This window comes from Passer domesticus, chromosome 16 (assembly GCF_036417665.1).
Source record: "Passer domesticus isolate bPasDom1 chromosome 16, bPasDom1.hap1, whole genome shotgun sequence".
NCBI lineage: Eukaryota > Metazoa > Chordata > Aves > Passeriformes > Passeridae > Passer > Passer domesticus.
This window is the reverse complement of record NC_087489.1, coordinates 8895228-8914310: the sequence shown is the minus strand read 5'-3', so window position 1 is coordinate 8914310 and position 19083 is coordinate 8895228. Positions and strand designations below refer to the sequence as shown.

At 56.9% G+C, this 19083-nt stretch overlaps 1 protein-coding gene across 1 annotated transcript; it reads left to right on the top strand.

Annotated features, from left to right (window-relative positions):
* Positions 1-16596: 16596 nt before the first annotated feature.
* Positions 16597-18855, top strand: LOC135282083 (ammonium transporter Rh type A-like). The gene is made up of 2 exons (XM_064391581.1): positions 16597-17805; positions 17869-18855. The coding sequence occupies exons 1-2, from the start codon at positions 16693-16695 to the stop codon at positions 18085-18087; spliced, it is 1332 nt and encodes a 443-aa protein (XP_064247651.1). The 5' UTR covers positions 16597-16692; the 3' UTR covers positions 18088-18855.
* The last annotated feature ends 228 nt before the right edge of the window (positions 18856-19083 follow it).

The following is a 19083-nucleotide window of genomic DNA, read 5'->3' as shown; positions in this document are numbered from 1 at the left end:
GATGGGATTCTGGCAGCAGCCCCACAGCACCGCGCCGTGCCGCCCGGAGATGCTCCCAGCAGGAAAAGCAGCTGTTCTCAGATTAAAATATAATAAAACATGTGATATCCTCCTCCGAAACGAGCCTTGGTGTGGTCATTGTTTTGGCAGGCTGGCAGCGCACCGATGCGTGGTCCCGGTGGCTCACCCTGTTTTCCCATGAAACCCCCCAAAAATAGAGCCAGGCTCCACTGCTTTCTCTCCAATCCTCAGAGCTGGAAGAAAACTCCATGTACCAGAGCCTTTCCTCCTCCTGGCCTTCATTGGCTGCTTCCCGGCTCCAGCAGCGGCGGATCTTGCCGAGCCATCACCATGCCCAGCCGGATCCTGCTCAGAGCTGCTGGTGCTTTGCTGGAGCTTCATCCCCCTCCTGTGAATCACTCTATGATTTACAGAGAACTTTTTTGTTCAATTTGAAAAGGAGGAACAACAATCTGTTGCTTAAAACCCGGTGGCATCCGTTCCTTGAGCGCCGAGTGATTTAAACCAGGCTGATATCGCCAAAAAAGGCCGTTTAAAAAAAAAAAAAATTTAAAAATTGAATAGAAGAAGAGGTTTTTTGTTGTTGTTGGCAAAGAATTGCCTTTTAGGGGAAATGGATATTTAACAAATGACATTAATTTTCAAGCTTCTCCTAAATTAAATTCACATTAGTGTTAACAGGACTCAATCCTGACTCACTTTTTTTTGTTGTTGTTGAATGCGAAGCGCTAATAAACGGGACCACTCCGGGGGCTGGCGACGCGTTCCCATGGAACGCCACAAAGGCGCTTCATTGTCTTTCCATATACAGTATGTAAAAAGGGGGAATACATGGAAAAATGACCTCACTACCTACACGGGAGGGCTGGCGGGCGCCCGGCGGGTGCCAGAACCCGCGCTGCAGCAAACAAACACAACACCAAATGAGAAGCATCCTGTGCCGCCGCCGATGACTATGAAAGGAAGCAGCCGGCTATGGGCTCCATCCCGAAGCGGCCTGGGAGGAAGGAGATGAGGGAGGGGGGAAAAGAAGAAAGCCCTGAGTTATTTTCCAGCTCCCAGCTTCCAGGTACCTTCCAGGCATGGATGCGGTCACTTCCTGCGGTTCAAAGCAGCGGTGAGCAGGCCGGTGCTCACCCAGCTGCTCTGCCGTGCCGGGGAGAGCTGCTGTCCATCACATCGTGGAGTAAATGTGAAGTCACTTTTCTGCAGCAGAAATTCTCTTCTTGCCCTGTGGTTCAGGCTGTGCCAGCTCACTGTGGTTTTTCAATTGAAGGAGGGTCAATTTAGATTAGATATGAGAGACCATTAGAATGAGGATGGCGACGCACTGGCACAGATTCCTGGAGAAGCTACGGATGCCCCATTCATGGAAGGGGTTCCTCTGTCTTCTAGAAGAGCCTTTTATAGCATCTTTAGACAAAAAATACCCACAACTGTGGAAAGAGTTGGATCCCCTTATCTAAGACTTCACTAGGGAGGATTTAAGACTTGGCAAAAGAAAATATTCTTCCAGTTCCCCATACCTGTTCAGGTTTCTGTTTATATCAGTTGTGATAGAAGCAAAGAGGCTCAGGTGGACAAGTTATTTCTAGCTTGTAGCCTTGATTACACAATCAAATTCAAATTTCAAGACCAGGTTGGACTCGGCTTGGAGCAACCTGGTCTAGTGGAAGGTGTCCCTGCTCATGGCAGAGGGTTAGAACTTGATGACCCTTAAGGTTCTCTCTAACCCAAACCATGCTGTGCTTCATGCCCCAGGATGCAGCTGTGGGGCTCCAGCAGGTACTGAAAGCTGCAATGGATGGTCATGCCCATCCATAACTGCACCAAGGATACACCACGTTGAAGCCACAGCCACTGTGAAAGCCCCACCTCGCTGGCCAGCCCTACCCCAGGTCACAGGGAAGCAAAAGAGAAGGGAAAGGAAAAAAAAGCCCTCCACCTCTCCACAGTCACTGCTGCAGCCTCATGGTTTAGCCATGGCCAGGACAGGATTTGTTCCCCTCCAAATCCAGGGTTTGGTGAGACTGGTGGCACAAGGGCTGATCCAGCTCCACCAGGAGGACAGAGGGCTCAGCTGAACCTGGGAGAGGTGCTGGGTCCTTGGGAAGGGTGCTGGCACCTTGATGGGTTTTAACCACACCACTTTTTTTACATATTATTTTTATAATTTTATATCTTGTTTCATATCTTATATATTAGTTCTATGTCTATCCATATTATTTTCATACACTAGAATTTATTTCATATTTTTGTATATTTAATATTTTAATATATTTTCAATCTTTTTATATGTTACTTTTATGTATTTTTGACATACATATTATTTTTATCTTTCCCCTGCCCCTGTCCCTGTACAGCTGCTCTGGGGCCAGGAAACCATCCCCCAGTGTTTTCTTTCACTGCATGCCAATGGCTCAGGTGTGACGTGGGACTGGAAATGGCTGGAGCTGACATAGTTTGAGGATGATTTCACTGCCGTTATGGCTCAGGCTGGGGCTGTTACTGCACAGCCCCTTCCGATTTTTATGACTTAATCTCTCCAAAGCTCAAGGCCGGATGGTTTTGGGCTGGGGAGGAGGAGTGAGGGGCTTTTAGCAGGTCGTTACGGCAGAAATATGGAGAAGGTACTTGACAGGTAAATGGAAAACATGACAGCCCATCCCGCCGGCTTTCCCAGGATGCAGGGAGAGGGGGAGGCGATGCCAGGTCCTACCTGAGCTTTATGGGCAGCTGGCATCTGCTCTGTGTCCCCTGGGGGTGAGGGGCAGTGGATTCCACCCATGTGCAACTGTGTGTGTGCCCAACGCATCCGTGTGCAAACCTGCACGTGTGCAAGCATTGGTGTGCATGGGTGTGGATGGGTGTGCAAGCACCTGTGTGTTCCTGCACCACTGCATGCACCATGCTCACATCCATCCATCCCTGTGTGTGTTTTCCACATGTGCAGGCATGTGTGTGTGTGTGTGCACAGCCCTGGATATCCGTGTGCCTGCATCTGGGCAGGTTGTGTGTGTGTGTGCATGTGTGAGCGCCTCTGCACGTGTGTGCTGCTCCTTTCTGCGCATCTTTTTTGTCGTCCCTTTGTGTGTCTGAGCCTGCACATGCATCCACGAGTTCCTCCACGTGTGTCCATGCGTGCATCTCCCTGTGGATATGTCTGTGCTTACACGTAGGTGCATCCATGGGTGTGTGTGCATCTCCATGTATTCCTCCCTCCATGTGCCCGTGTGTTTGTCCATGTCCATGTGTCCATGTGCACACACCCGTGTGTGTGTGTGTGTGTGTGTGTGTGTGTGTGTGTGTGTGTGTGTGTGTTCTGCTGGAGGTTCACAGATCAGCTTTATAGACGTTCTGGATTTTTTACAGCGTTACGGAGCGCTCGATGACATCACCCACCCAAATATTAAAACCTCATGTGCCAGCCAGCCCAGCCCGGCAGCGTTGGGCTCCGGGCTCGCTCTTCCCAAGGCTGAGGCTGTGGCACAGCCGGGGGCAAACAGGATGCACAGGGCTGCAAGTGGCAGCTCCAGGGCAGCCCCAGCCACCCCAGCCCAGGGCTCACTGCTGGGGTGAGAACACTGACACATCAGCCTTGATGAAGTCATCCTGGCTGGGATGAACAGGAATTAGAGCCTCTTCATCCCTGTATTTTGAGTCTTTAACATAGGGGCACATCTGGGAAAAGGAGCAAGCTGCCAATGCTGGTTCCTCACTGTGGCACCAGGCAGCTGCTCTAGACCAAGTGATGGGAGTTATATTTTTCCCCCTCTTCCAGAAAAAAAAAAATTATCAAAACCAAACCTGTTTGTGGGAAACAGCTCCAAAACATTTCCTGACTCGAGAAAAAGTGCATTGGAAAAAAAAAAAAGTTTCCAGATTTTTTTCGATGGGAGGCAAAACCTTTGGAGAGGTAACAGCATTCTGTGGTGGGAGGTTAACCAAAGGGAAAAGGTTGAAATGCAAAGGTTTCAAATGTTCCCAGAACAACCTTTCCTGGTCGAGCAGAAGCAAAGTTCCCAAGCCTTCCCCAACTTTCTTCTTTGCGGCTCAGTTTGGGAAAGGAAATGTTTGGAAATCTCAGTGCTCCTTGCAGACAGGAAAGGCCCCGTTTCCTCTGCGCCATGCCCAGAGCTGCCTGGCAGCAGGAACACTTGGGTGAGGCTGGGTGCCCGCCTCACTCTGCTTCCAGCAGCAGGAACTCACTGCAGGCAGGGGAGGGCAGCTGCCTGCAGGTAACAGGAGTTGGGATGTCATAAATATTACAGGTTTTGCAAAAGAAAAGAAAAGAAGCCAGCAAGGAGTCCTTAATGTGCCCTGGGAAATCTGTGCAGCCTGAAATGCTTCAGTACTTTTATTGCTGTGAAGTTCAGCCTCTACATCTCTCTTGGAGCTTTGGTTGACCCCACCAGTCTTGTCTTCACATCCCTTCCCCTCCTTAGGGCCACCACAAGCCCGTGGACCCTCAGTCCCCAGCCCCACACCAACATCTGCTCACCCAGCACCGTGCTGGGCCCTGTGAGGAGAACAGGTCCTTGTGAAGGAGGTGGGTTTGGGCCTCACTGTGTGAACCATGAGGGGCTTGGGGGGCTTCTTCTTTTCATGGGCTCTGAGCCGACTGAGCCCCACAACATCTGTCAGAACCACTTTGTGCTTTTCTTCTGAGGTGATTCAGCAATGCTGTCAGGTTCTGGGAGGCCAAAGGGTCATGGAAAGGTTGGGAGTGTTCTCCAGAGGTCACCTAGGCCAATCCAATCCAACAAAACACAATCCAGACAGCACAACCTAAGCCAACCCACCCAATCCACCTAATGCAATACAGCCAAACCCAACCCAGGCCATAGCCCAACTGAGCCAATCCAATCCCAAAGAACCCAACCCAACTCAACCCAACTAAACTAACCCATTCTAACCAATCTCAGTCCAATGTAACCTATCCCAAGGACCCACTCAACCTATCCCAACATAACCCAACACAACTCAACCAACCCAACTGAGCCTGCCTAACCCAACACGACCCAACCAGCCTAACCCAACTTCCTACGCAAGTTCTAAATCAAGTCTCCCCATCGCCTCCCGCTCAGCCGAGCTCAACCTTTCCGGGATGTTGCAGCGGTTTTGGTGGGAGCCTCTCCCTCCTCCTGTGCTCGGCAGCCCAGGGAGGTTGATCCCTTCAGGGAACTGATTCACGTCCCCCCCACCATCGTGGGAGCGTCACAGAGCGTCTGAAGCTCGTCAGGAGAGCCAGGCCAGGCCGCGCGGGGCTGTTCTGGGAAGCCATCCAGCCATCCGCTGCAGAGAGGAGTCTGCCTAAAAATGCCTCTGCTGGCTCCCCTCCACGCTCCGACCGTCCCATATGGAACAAATGTACATTTTCCATCAATTGTTTGTATTTTGCATTTAAAGAAAGAAGGGGGAGGGAAAGAAAAGCCAGCAAGCAAGCGGGCTGCACATATACGCAAAGCGTCGGTGACAGCAGATAGGCCCCATCGCGGAGAGGGAGAAACACTGGCCGGCGTTCAAGAGACTCAAACGTATGGTATGAAACAATAAATTTTAAGTGTGTTTTGACATATTTGGTGGTCTCTGCCTCATGCTTAATGAGCATTGGTCCACGTTGCGGGGGAACTGCACAGCTCGGGTGGCTGGCAGGCTGTGCCGGGCGGGGGGTCGGTGGCCAGCGAGGCCGGAGGCAGGCGTTGAGGAGGTCCTGGCATGTGTGTCCCAAGGGAATGGGGGTGTGAAGGTCCTGGCATATGTGTCCCAAAGGAATGGGGCACGGGGATGTGGAGGTCCTGGCATGTGTGTCCCAAGGGAATGGGGGTGTGAAGGTCCTGGCATGTGTGTCCCAAAGGAATGGGGCACGGGGATGTGGAGGTCCTGGCATGTGTGTCCCAAGGGAATGGGGGTGTGAAGGTCCTGGCATGTGTGTCCCACGGGAATGGGGCACAAAGATGTGGCACCACAGACAGCTCTGCTGTGCTCGGAGGAAGGGATGCTGTGGGTAGAGCAGTGCCTCAGGAGGACAAGCGGTGATGCCAGCTTGCAGGAAGAAGCACCAAGAGGTAGAATTGGGTTAAATTTGGTCAGGAGGAGACACACAACATGGTGGAGACATCCTAGAGCTCCATCCCTCACCTCTGCATGGCTTGGGCAACCTGTGCTCGCATCTCCAGGCTGGGTCCCAGCCAGGCAGAGCTGCTTTGCCTGCAGGAAGACCATGGGCTCCCACATCCCATCACCACAGTGAGAAAGCCCGAAGGGATGGGCAAAGCAGCAGGACAAGGGAGTGCAGCCCTCCCGCATCCCGCGCCCTGTGCCAGGCTGCCCGGCTCCCCCCGTCTGGCAGGGCTTGATCAGAAAGATGGACATGAAAGTGGAGCTTGGCTCTGGTTTCTCTCTCATTCAGAACATTCAAAAACTATTAACTGTGGTGGGGGTAAGCAGGCAGCTGGTTTTAATATCGTGCTCTTCCAATTGTGTTGGGGTTTTTTTTTTTCCCTTGCTTTTCGCGAGCACTTTAAGTGACATGGTTACATGTATTTGATTAAAAAGCTGTAATTCAACGAGTGCATTTTCTTGTACTGTACAAAACGGCTTAAAGACACAGGATTTATTTACTGTGGTCTCCCAGTTTTCCAGCTCTGCCAAAAGACAAGATGACAGTGAATTCACAGGAGAGAGGACAGATAGCAGCAGAGGGGGACATGCAATCTCTCCTGGCTTTCCCACTGTGGGGAACACAACTGGGTCATTTCCTCTGCTGCAAGGTCAGCCCACTGTCACCAGCCTGGTCCTTGGGGCCATCCACTGGTCCCAAAAGCACAAGTTCCTTTTGGTGTCCCCAGGACTGGGTCTCAGCTTACAGGAGTTGGCAGAGGTGACAGCTAGGAGGGGACAGCTAGGTTTGTCCAAACTGGCCCCTATCCTGCCTGCAGCAAGATGCTGCAGGACACAACTGGAGGCAGGAGGGGGAGATTTTTTCCAACCATGCCCATCCCCTGCCCATACAGAGATGCTGCCAGCACTGAGGAGCTCGTCCCAGTCCAGCAGCTCTATTTCCTAAGGAGGAAAAAGCTTTTATGAGATCCCAGCAAGGAGCCATGGCCTGATGCTGCCGAGAGCCCTGGATCATCTCCCGTTAACCAAACATCTCCCATGGCACAGCCACAGACTGGAGCCATGCTCACCCACACCTTTTTGGCTTCTCTGCTTCCAGACTAATGAATTTCAACCCAAAAAGGCAGGCACGGAGATGAATAAAGAGCAGGGGGCTGCTCTGCAACCCCTCAAACACCAAAATTACCAGATCCCCCCACTCTGCTGGCACGGTCCCTGCACTCCATCACATCCCTGGGCTTTTTGCATTCCTCTGGCCTGGAGAGGAGGCGTGTGCCTGTGCGTGCAATGCTGACCCCACAAACCCACTCCACCCAGCACAGCTTCACCTTTCTCACCCAGATGTATCATAAAAATTTGTAACAAAAATAAATCCAGAAATGCTTGCACCTCACCTGCCTCAAAGTCCCTGATGTGCAGACATGGACACCGACCCCAGCATCACTCAGGACCACCCTGGGAAATCCCGGCCTCCCCCATCCCTGCCTGGGGGGCCGGAGCCTGCCTGGCTGCTGGCCATGCCGAGCCGAGCCGTGTCTCTTCCTCAGCTCGCTCCTGCCCAGGGATCACCTGCAGTTCAGTTGATTTATGAACGGAGAATTTTTCGAGCTCTGTTTCCTTTTCATTGTTGTTTCAGTTGCTGCGCTCGCTTCCGCCTGCCTTTGAATAACTCCTGCCACGCTGTGAGCGGTGAGAAAGGCACCGAGTAAACACTCACACTCAGCCCAGGAGCGGGGCAGGAGCCCCAAAAACAGGGGGACACAGGGCTGCCCACTGGCTGGCCCCACCTGCAGCGGGAGCTTGCTGAGCTCCGAGTGAGCAGAGCTCCGAGATGGATCTGTCTTGTCTCAAAGCTGCAGTTTGGGAAGGGGCAGCCACATCTTAACCTCCTGCCCCATGACACAGCTCCTGGGAGGTGGCAGTCCCGTGGGGATGCTGCTCTCCCATGCTGTGGCTGGGGAGGAGAGGGTTGTGGTTGGTGGTTTGACTGCAGGGACCCTAAAATGCGATGTTTGGGGGGGCGATTCATTGCCCCATGGAGGGCAGGGTGCCCCCACCCAGGGCTGTGCTCCACCCGGCTTCATTCCTGCTGAAGCAGGGTTCCCACTGCGGTACAGAGACGGCGCTCTCTAGGGAGCTTGGGTTGATTTACAGCGAAGCCCTTGGAAAAAAAAAAAAAAAAAAAAAAAAAAAAAAAAAAAAAAAAAAAAAAGAAATCAGGAAAGGAGAAGGAAAGAAACCCCATCCGCAATCTCAGCTCAGCCCGGGACCCACGTCCCCGCTGCTGCCACCTGCCAGCCTTCCCCCTGCCGGGCCACCGAGGAGCCCCCATCCCGGGCGATGGGCAGCTGCCCATTGTCCTGCCCTTCCTCCCCGCGCCCCCCGCCGCCGCCCCGGGGCCGGGGGGAAAACAGGAAGCGCTCCCCAGCACGCTGCTGCGGAAATGAGACAAGCGGGCTGCAGCGGCGGCGAGGACGGCGGGAGGAAGCGGACGGGATATTTGGAACTGACGGCGAATTCTTGGGCTTATCTCTGCGCCGCAGAGGCCCAGGAGTCCTTACAAAACAGCGCCCAGCTGGAGCGAGGCCCGCGGCTGGGGACGCGTCCTCGTCCCCAGCGCCACCCCGGGTGCCCGGCTGGGCGGCGGGATGCTGGTGACAGGGAGGGGACACGCAGCCAGGGTGGTGGGTGGCACCTGCGTCCCATCAGTGGTCACAGAAGGGACCTGATGCTCCACTGCCCCCGGGCTGAGTGGTGCCCAGGTCGGATGTTCCTTCAGCAGGATGAAGGCGCTGCCCTGCAGCCCTAAAGCCTGTCTAAAATTCCGGCTGTTTTATGAGCCCCCAGGCACGAGCTCCCGCTTTCCCATGGGAAACCATCCCCCTGCTCTGGGACACTTTCAGCCCATCACCTTCCCTTCCACACCCGCAAGCACCAGCGGCAGGGCTGGGATGGGGATGCTGGTCCTCTGCCTGTCCTTCCTTCCCTGCCCACGAAGGGTTACAGCCAGCCCGGATTGCTCCGATTTCACCCTTCCATCTGCTGCTGGCCTTTTTGGTGGGTTTGAATTATTTTTCATAACAATGCTGTGATACTTTATATTCGGCACACCCCAGCTGGGGAATAGAAAGCGGGTCCGGGCTGGGAGCACCCGACCCAAAGGCAAAGGTTCTGCAGTGCTTCCTAAAAGCTGGAAGCTGCCTGCTGTGGGCATGGGAGAGGGGCCGGGGTGGTGGCATCACCCCGGGGAGCTGCGGCTGCTGCCAGCACCCAGGGCTCCCCAGTTGGGCTTTGCTGGGGTCAAGCCTTTGGTGGGGTTTATTAATTGGTGGTGAAAATTAAACAGGAGCCCTGCAGCGGGCAGGGGAAGGCAGCGGCAGCACCCCGGGGTCAGCGCTGGGAGAGGCTCGAGGTGGGTGTCACCTTCCTGGAGTGTCCCCAACCTGCAGGGGACCCCGGCCGAGGGCACCCAGCGCTGCAGGAGCCGGGGAGCGCGGGCGGTGGGGCGATGCCTGCGGACGGGACCCGCCGAGGAGGGCTGCCGCGGCCACTGGAGCCAAATTTGGGGCTGGGGGGGGGGGGGCAGGGTGTGACGGGTCACCCTGGCACAGGCTGAGACTCCTCCTCTGCGGGGAGGAGGACAAAGGATGGAAGCGGCTGCCCCGTTGCAACACATCCCCGGCGAGCACAATGGAAATGCCATCCTCCGTCTTGTGAAACAGGAACCTCGTATGATCTCGCTGAAGGCTTGGGGACACTCTTGTAGGTCTGAGCGTGACGCTCCCAGGGCTCCTTTCTCTGCCCGCAGGGGGACAGGGAGAGTGGGGAGTCCCCCAGAGCATCCCTGCCCTGGTGAGGACCGGACTGCCACCACTGTCCCCTGTGGCACGCTCTGGCAGGAGGAAGGTGATGCCCTGCCACTCACCCCGGGGCCAAAACACCCCCAGGTTCTCCCCCAGCCCCACCAAAACAATGTCCTATGTTTCCCCCACAGCCCTGCTGAGCACCCCCCTCCCGCCCTCCTCGAGGACTCCTAAATAAACTTCGTTCTCCCTTTATGCTCTTGACCCCAGATTTAATTAGACCCCCGTTTCCTGCCTATATGAAAAATCACTTCCCCGAGCAGGTGGCTGCGATACCGCGGGGGCTGTTGTTGTTTTCTTTGGGGAGGGGGGGAAGGTGGTAAATGGGGGGAAGAGTTTGTTGTTTATTTTTATATTTACAAAGCGCAGCTTTTTCCTGGTGCCGGGCATCGGAAGAGTGGCAGGATGTGACCTTCATCCATCTCCTCCTCGCTCACACAATGCGGCCCCGAGCACCGCGGGCTGTCGCCGGCTTTGTCCCCCCGCGGCCGGCGGGCACCTCCCGCGCCGCCCCGCCGGCACCTGGCGCCCGCCGGCACCCGGCACCGCTGCCCCCAGCTGGGCCCCGCCGCTCACACTGCGAGAAAAAGGAAAATAGAAAAAAAAAAATTCAGAAAAAAAAATAATAATAGCAAGGTTGCCGGTTTCCTCTCTGGAAAACAAGCTGGAGCTGAGCGGGACAGCAGCGTGGGAAGGAGGGAGAGAGGGGTCCCCTTGAGCCCCCTGGGGAGCTTCCCCTTCTTGGGGAGTGGCCTGGGCACGCTGCCTCTTCCTTCACTCCGTGTGCGGGGCAAAGCAGCCTTTTCCACCAGGCCTGGGGCAAACGAGCCCTGCTCTCCCGTGCGTGGCTCAAACACACCTTTGGCCCCGTCCACAGGCAGTCCTGGCATAATCCGGGCAGAAGGAGGGGATGCAGAAAACATCTGGTTCCCTCACCCTGACATCGTGGGGAGCAGCCAGCAGGAAGAGCCCCCCCAAACCCCGGCAGAGACTCGCTGGGTGCTGCTCTGTCCCCATCCTTCGGAGCATCCCGACCCTTGCAGGCTCCAGCTATGGGAGCTCAGCTGACCCCAGGTGTGGAGCTGGCAGTGCCCGGCCTCGCCGTGCCCAGGGCGGGAAGGATGAAGACATAACGGAGTGAGCCCTCCTTGTTTTCCTTCTTCCCATGAAGCACCACGATCCCAGAGCCTCTCGCTGTGGGGAGGGACCTGTCCCTCCCCACCTGTGTTCAGATGAGAGCCTGTGGTGATAAGGGTGCAGGGACAAACCTCTGATGTGACCCCAAACCTGGCACCCACCAGTGGTACTTGCTGGTGGCAAAGGAACTGCTGCAGGATTTTACAGGGACAAGGGGTCTGTCACGCCAGAGGGTCCCTCAGCGTGGCTGACTCCACTCTGAGCTGCCCAAGACCTCAGGGCAGCTCTGTCCAGGGGGCTGGAACAGGGGCTGGCACAGCCAGTGTGACCCCCAGTCCTTCCAGCACAGCAGTGGCAAAGCTGGACACTGACAGCTGGCACGGGGCTGGCGTGTCCCAACCCCCTGGATCAGCCTGGATCCTGGAGCAGGGGTGGTGCCAGAGCATGGCATGGCACAGCATGGCACAGCACGGCATGGCACAGCGTGGAATGGTGTGGCACAGCTTGCTATGGCACGACACAGCATGTGCTTGCCATGACACACCACAGTATGGAGTGGCATGGCATGGCATGGCACAGCATGGCACAGCATGGCACAGCATGGCACAGCGTGGCACAGCTTGGCACAGCATGACACAGCATGGCACAGCATGGCACATCACCAGGGCTGCCCCTGCTCTCACAGAAACGCCACCCAGAGCCGCCAGCACCTCAGAGCCACTTCAGTCCCCCCCTGGCCCAGCACCCAGCAGCAGAGAGGGGCGCTCATTAATTTCTCTTTAATTGCCAGCATCCCACGAGCTGGTCAGTGCCCACCCTGCTCAGTGCCCCGGGCAGGAGCAGGTGCAGCCCCAGTGGGGTGCAGCACCCACCAGCCCAGAACAGAGCACCCTAAAACCCTCTGGGCCCCCTCCAGCAGCCAGGGACCCCCAGGTGTGCTGGGCAGGGGTGCCCACCTGGGCACGGGGCTGGCTGTGCTCACAGCAGCGCTGGCCAGCACAGTTGGTTATCCTTACATTTGGCATCAGCTGCTTCCATTGGGCTCCATAGGGGAGGGAGAGAGAAAAGGAAAACTCAGCTCAGGGCGATTTAATAAGTTCAGTGTTACGAGCTGGGGAAAAGCTGTGGAACACACAAGTGGTAACGCAGGATTAATCTTTCCTTTAGTCTTGGGAATTATGTTTTCATTAATCCTAATTTTTCCAGATGTTTCACTCCTTATACCATGTTCTTCAAAGCCTCTGTGGCTGCAAATTCTAATGAAGCCATGAGAACATTTTAAAGAGAAAGATTCAAAGCTTAAATTGCTTCCTTTTTTTTTCCTTGGGTTTTTCTTTTTTTTTTTTTTTCCCTTTTTTTTTTTCCCCTCCCTCTTTTCCCCCCGGTTGGGCTGTCGGGGAGTGCATGCGTGTGCGGTCCCAGCGCCTCCACATGTTGTGTTACACAATGTGCTAACAAGATGGAGAAGGCCACTCGGTCCGCGTGATGCCGGGGTGACGTCTGTTGGGCTTTGTGTCCCCCCACCCGGCAGGACCCGGCTGCGAGGGGCTGGGGAGGAGGGGGCTGGCCCCCTGCCCGCCGCCTGACAGCCGGCCCCGGGGCTCGGGGGGTCACGGCTGCTCCGGAGCTCCGAAAGCATCGCCGGTGATCGCTCCCGGCTCCTTGAGGCAGCAGGAGGGGATGGAGCAGAGCCGGAGCTGCGCAGCCAGCCCGGATTCTGGCCCGGATTCTGGCCCGGATTCTGGCAGGGTCTTTAGGGAATAGGGAATTTTGGGGTGCTCCAGGCTGGAGAGAGCTGGGGTTAAAGAGTGATGCCCAGGTCAGGGGTGCTGTCAGCAGTTCCTTCCCATCACACGGCGCTGCCCTGCAGAGTTCGCAGCTCCCTCTCCCTCCTGCCCAGCACCCATCTGTGTGCCAGCGCATCGCCACTGGGTGATGGGAGCACGCAGCCCCTCCGCTGCCACCGCAGCATTCCCGAGCCTCGCTCCCCTTCAGGCTTCGCTCTGCATCCATCCCCAGCCCGGCACAGCCGCGGGATCCGGCCGCCGCCGCCCGGCATCCCCTCCTCGCCGGGAGCCCTCGTCTGACGCAGGAGGTCAGGCAGAACGATCGTAACCATCCTCCCGGTCTCCAGCACCCGGGATTCAGATCCATGTACTTATATGGCCTGCAGAACGCGGTGGGAGCATGACCAACGTCTGGAAATCCAGATATGACTAGATCCCTTCATTAGTAATTTCTTGTACATGACTTTCTAGACCGTGGGGATTTGTTAAATTTGCAGGAGTGTTTCTCACAGTGCCATGGACTGGCTGCTGCCAGCATATATTGGCTCGGATCTGTCAGATCCTGTTGCCTTATATGACCCTCGGTTAATTCAGCTTTTCTTTGTATCCAGCCCTCAGCGGGGAACTCCTCCAGCAGTCCCAGCGTGGATCCTGCTAAAATGGTTCCCCAGTCCTCCTGCCATAAAACAACTGCCCCCCCCAGTGAAAGGGGGATGTGGGGGGTGGAATTCAATGCTCCCCTCCCTCCCTGCTGCCCAGGCCCTCGCCAGATGCTTCCTCCATCCCTTGTCCTTTGGTGCCAAGAGAAAACTCAGCATGCCTGAAAATGTCACTGGAGGGATTGGACCTTCTCCCCACAGGGACCGTGGAATCCCAACGGTGCACCCTGCACTGTGGGGTTAATCATTCGCTGCCTTCAGGGGTGCTCCAGGGCTTGGGGGGGACTTTCACCTTCCCAGCGACCTCTTGGAATTCTGACCTTCTTTTATGGGTGCCATAAAGGTTATTTTTTAATCTGCAACCTAGCAGAGTTTCCCCCCTCTCAGCTGTGGGGTCTTTGGTCCGGGGAGAACTTGGGCATCACTGCTTTTTGTGCCTCATCTGGTTTGGGACATGGAAAGGCTCACGGGATGGCCTTTTCCCAAGGAAGGGGATTGTGGTACCCAACAGCTCATCAAAGGAATGTGCTGTTGGTTGGCCCTGTGGATGTGGCAAAGCTGAGGGTGCTGCTGGTAGGGATGTGAGGTGCTGTGGGTCACAGGGAATCCCAAAAGCCCAGAGACACACCCCAAATCCCCAAGTGCTGCCAGAGCAAGATTTCCAAGTGGAAAAAGACTGTGTGTCCAAGGACACCCTGCACACCCTGCAATTCCCTATTGCCACTGAGTGAGCCGTGCCACCCCCTCAAGCACCCCCAAGCCCTGAGTCCAGCCCTGCACAGGAGCCTCCCCCTGTGTCCCCAGCATCTCCTGACCTGGCAGAGTCCAGCGAGGGACCCCGACCTCCTGGTGCCCCAAGCCTCTGCTCCTTGCCAGTGATGATGGCCAGATCCAGGAGAGCATTTACATCCCAAACTTCCCAATGTGCTCTTTGTCCTCTCCAGCAGATCTGGCAGTGCTGGGATGCTCCAGAAGGATACATCCCTCCAGCATCTTCCTCCTCTTCCTTGCAGGAGGCACTGAGCCATAACCTTGAAGTCTCCCAAGCACTGTGTTTCTTACAAGACCTGATCCATAGCTTTTCCTTTTAGCATTTGATTTAACCACGCCTTAAAAAAGCTGCACACCAAAGCAGGAAGAGGAAGGCTGAGATGCTGTGGGGAGCAGGAGAGGAGCAAGCAGGCAGCACCCACCTCTAGCCACCCTGAAAGGAGCCCAGTCCCTGCTGACCCAGAGCCAAAATGCTTTCTCAGTTCTGTAAGAGCAGCCCAGGTCTCCATCACAGGAGCACAACCTGCTCCAAGCATCTCTCTGGGTTTGTACCTCACCCAGTCAGCCAAAGGGGTTTCACTGTACCAGGCTGGCTCCTTGAGAATCCCCTTGATGGGCTGCTGTGGTGTGCAAAGGGTCACAGGTGAGGCATTGGGGGCTAAAATCTCCTTTCTTTGCCTTTTTTATACCAACAGCCAGGGGATGCTTTTCCTGCACCCTTTGTCCTTCATGCCACTGCCTGGTGGAGCTGGGAGCAGCCACAGGAGGTGGCTCAGGCTCTGCCCCTGTGCAGGCAGAGGAAGGAGCAATGGGAGTATCCTGCCTACTCAACCCATCCCATCCCATCCCATCCCATCCCATCCCACCCCATCCCATCCCACCCCATTCCATCCCATCCCATCCCATCCCATCCCATCCCATCCCATCCCATCCCATCCCATCCCATCCCATCCCATCCCATCCCACCCCATTCCATCCCATCCCATCCCATCCCATCCCATCCCATCCCATCCCATCCCATCCCATCCCATCCCATCCCCAGCCACCTCAGGGACAGCAAAGATCCGAATGGCACCACGAAGACCCCAGCCCCACATTTCCTTGGGTGAGGGATCCCCATGGGAGCATCCACTGCTGTTAGCACCACAGCCATGCAGCAGGGACATGTTAGGGGCAGACACAGCATCCCGACTCCCATCCCAAAACCCCCACTGCTCCCACCACCCCTCTGTTGCTGCTGGCCATGGCTCGGGTGCAACGCAGCCCCATCTCACCCGTCAAAGGCAGTGCCTTCAAAGCACCACTTCCTCCTCTCTGTTGCCCCCATTTCCAGCATCTTTGGGTTGAAAAATGGCCGGGGAGGGTTTGGCAGAGGAGCCTCGTGCAGATTATTCAACAATTGTTTCCCATTTTGCGCCCTCGCCTGCCTCATCCTCCAGTAACAATGACGAAGAGCGGCGCGGAGCCAGCGCCCGCGGCAGGGGTGTTGAGATCAGGGACAGCACAAAAATATCTCCTCTCTGGAACAAATATTTACCAACCCTTCTGCCTTTTGTTCTTGTGGTTCTCATATATTTTTTTTTTAATTTCTTTTTTTCCAGACATTCACTGGCAAAATGTCACACTAAGCAGCAACCCAGAAACTTCGGGGTAGCTGCTTGGCTGCTCTGGGCTTTGTTTTTCTCGCGCGCTAATTGTTAATGAATATCCAGCCATTTAAGCCAATGCAAACCTGTGAGAAAACGATCTTTTCAACCCTGGCTTTGGAGCTTTATGGCGCTTTGCAAAATCCAAGTGGTGGATAAGGAAAACGTGCATCATCCCACAGAATGGGGTGGCGGCAGTGCCAGAGCCAACCTGGAGTGGAATGTGCCAGAGCCAGAGCGGGAGCTGGCACTGTCTGAGCTGCCAGCAGCACTCCAGGGCTGCAGCAGGGAGGTCTCCATTCCTGGATGGGGATCAGTTAAATGGGAATGAGTGCCGTGGTACCCCCATCCCTGGCCAGCTCCTCACCAAACTCCTTCTTCCTCATCTGCCCCACCACAGGTTTTTCTTGTTTCCCTTCAAAATCATAATGCTCCTCATGTCCACTTTTATGGCGGCCAAACAAGAACATGTGGTTACTTTATGGGTGTTGTGTTTAAAGAAGGGAGGGGCAAAGCCCTCCTCTTCGGGAGCATAAACTTAGCTCTTTGGTTAATAATTTAACTGTGGCCATAAAACCCCCGATGTAGGAGCAAGCAGAGCTCACCCCAGAAGCACTGCTGGGCTGTCACCTCACACCAGTGCCCTGCTGACCACTGACCACCGTCCCCTCCTGTCCACTCCAGGATGGCTGTGCCACCCTCCACCTATCCCCGTCGCCTCCTGCCCCTCTTCCTGGGGCTTTTCCAGGGCGCCCTGCTCCTCTTCTTTGCCCTCTTCGTCACCTATGATGAGCCCTCGGCGCAGGTGGAGGATACCAACTTGGTGGCCAACCAGGTCTACAGCACCTTCCCCTTCTTCCAGGACATCCAGGTGATGCTGGTGGTGGGGCTGGGACTCCTGCTGACCTTCCTGCCCCGCTACGGCTTCAGCGCCCTCACCCACAACTTCCTCCTGCTCAACTTCTCCATGCAGTGGGCGCTGGTGCTGCAGGGCCTGCTCCACCACTTCCACCATGGCCAGATCCACCTGGACCTCCACAGACTCCTCATCTCCGTGTTCGCTGCTGTGACAGTGCTCATCTCCGTGGGGGCCATCCTGGGGAGGGCCAGCCCCTGCCAGCTGCTGGTCATGGCCACCTGTGAGATCCCCATCTACCTCGCCAGCGAGTGGGTCATTGTCACCTGTCTGGGCGTCCTGGATGTGGGCGGCACCATCACCATCCACGTCTTCTCCTGCTATTTCGGCCTTGGTGTGTCCAAGGCTCTCTTCGGGGCAACACAGCAGCCACTGCACCCCAAGGAGACCCCAACAACCAGCTCTGACCTCATGTCCCTGGTGGGGACACTCATCCTCTGGGTTTTCTGGCCCAGCTTCGTGGCTGTCCCCTGCCAACCTGGCGATGCCCAGCACCGTGCCATCCTAAACACCCTCCTGGCCATGAGTGCCGGTGCCATCACCACCGTGGTGGCCTCCAGCCTGCTGGAGAGGGACGGCAAGCTCAGCCCCGGCCACCTGCAGAACGGCAGCCTGGCCGGCGGGGTGGCCATCGGCGCGGTGGCCGACATGGCCGTGCCGCCAGCGGCCGCTCTTGCCCTGGGCAGCCTCTCGGCCGCGGCGTGTGTCCTCGGCTTCAGGTTCCTCACCCCGCTCCTGGCGAGGAAACTCACCCTGCACGACCAGTGCGGCATCCACAACCTCCACGGCTTGCCCGGCATCCTCGGCGCCGCCGCCAGCGTCGTGGCCGTGCTGGTGGCACCCAAGGACACCCCCGGGTCGCAGCCCTCTCAGCTGTCCCCCGCTGGGGGCAATGCCAGCGGGGTGGTGGGGGGACGGTGGGGGGCCCGGGCGGTGGGGGGACAGGCGCTGTGCCAGGCCGCGGGGCTGGCGGTGGCCCTCGGTGCCCCGCTGCTCGCCGGGCTGCTTACCGGCGCTGCCCTGCGGCTGCCCTGCCTGGCCCGGCCGCCCGAGCGGCTCTGCTTCGATGACTCGCTGTATTTTAAGATCCACGATCAGGCTGAGAGCCCGGGGCCGGACGGCAGCGCTGAGGAAGAAGCCCTGGCTCTGAAGGAGCAGGTTTAGGCAGTGGCGTGCCTGCAGCAGGGAGGGACAGGGAATGTTACCGGCAGGGTCAGCAGGCAGGAGATGCTGCCTGCTGTCACTCCTGCCCCATCCAGCTGTCGAGGATGCCGGCATGGCTGGGTCAGCACCGCAGCACTGGCCCCCTCTCTGTCCTCCTACCCTGCAGCCGCAGCCCCCTCCGTGTCCCAGTGGCTCCCAGCGTCCGTTCACTCCCAGCAGCAGCCAGAGAAACGTGCTCAGGGTGTCTCCCCCAGGATGGCTAACAGCCCCCAACGAGCCCACTCTGCAAGGCACTGCCTTCGGCTGCTTCGCTCCCAGCGAGCAGCATCACCCTCAGTGCCCACCCGACCCTCGGCTCCAGATTCCCCTGCAGGACAGCAGGAGGAGGCTGCCAGCCCAGGCCACAGCTACAGAAAAGGAACTCCGTATCCACTGTCGGGAACGTGGAACTGCAGCATCAGGGAGATGGCCCCAAGCAAGGACTTCACAGGGATCTGATAACCTGGGCTGGGCAATTCACCCTCCAGGAGAGTTTGCGAAGGGAAGCGCCAACTCTTTTTAGCCCTGGCGCAGCAATGAGGATGCAGCCCAAGCACGGCGAGGAGCCTCGGAGAGAGCCAGGATGCAGGAGGCACCCGCAGCCCACAGCACCCTCATCCCACCCCGAAGCTGGAGCTGGGAAAGCTGCGCCAGCATCCCAGGAAGAGCAGCGGCCCCATCCCATCCCACCACGGGCAGCGAGCCGCTTCCACCCTGCGGAGGACAAAGCCTGCGGTCCGTGGCTGGCATGCGGCAAGGGGGGCTGCGCGGGGCCGCATCCTGCCCGGAGAGCGAGGCTGTGATTCACATCCCCCCGCCGGGAATCACCGCTGCCCCGCGCCCCCCGCATCCCGCTGCTGCCGAGACAATGCGGGCCGTGCTCGCCGGCTCCCGAGGGGGTCACCGAGCCCCCCAGCGCTGGCTGCAGGAGTGGGGGGCTGCCGGCGAGGTTGGGGG

Bases quoted from the DNA above. Each gene is read 5' to 3' on its own strand.
- LOC135282083 (XM_064391581.1), top strand. From the start codon at position 16,693: ATGGCTGTGCCACCCTCCACCTATCCCCGTCGCCTCCTGCCCCTCTTC. The intron at 17,806-17,868 runs GCTGGGGGCAAT...GTGGGGGGACAG, and splicing joins AGCCCTCTCAGCTGTCCCCC to GCGCTGTGCCAGGCCGCGGG.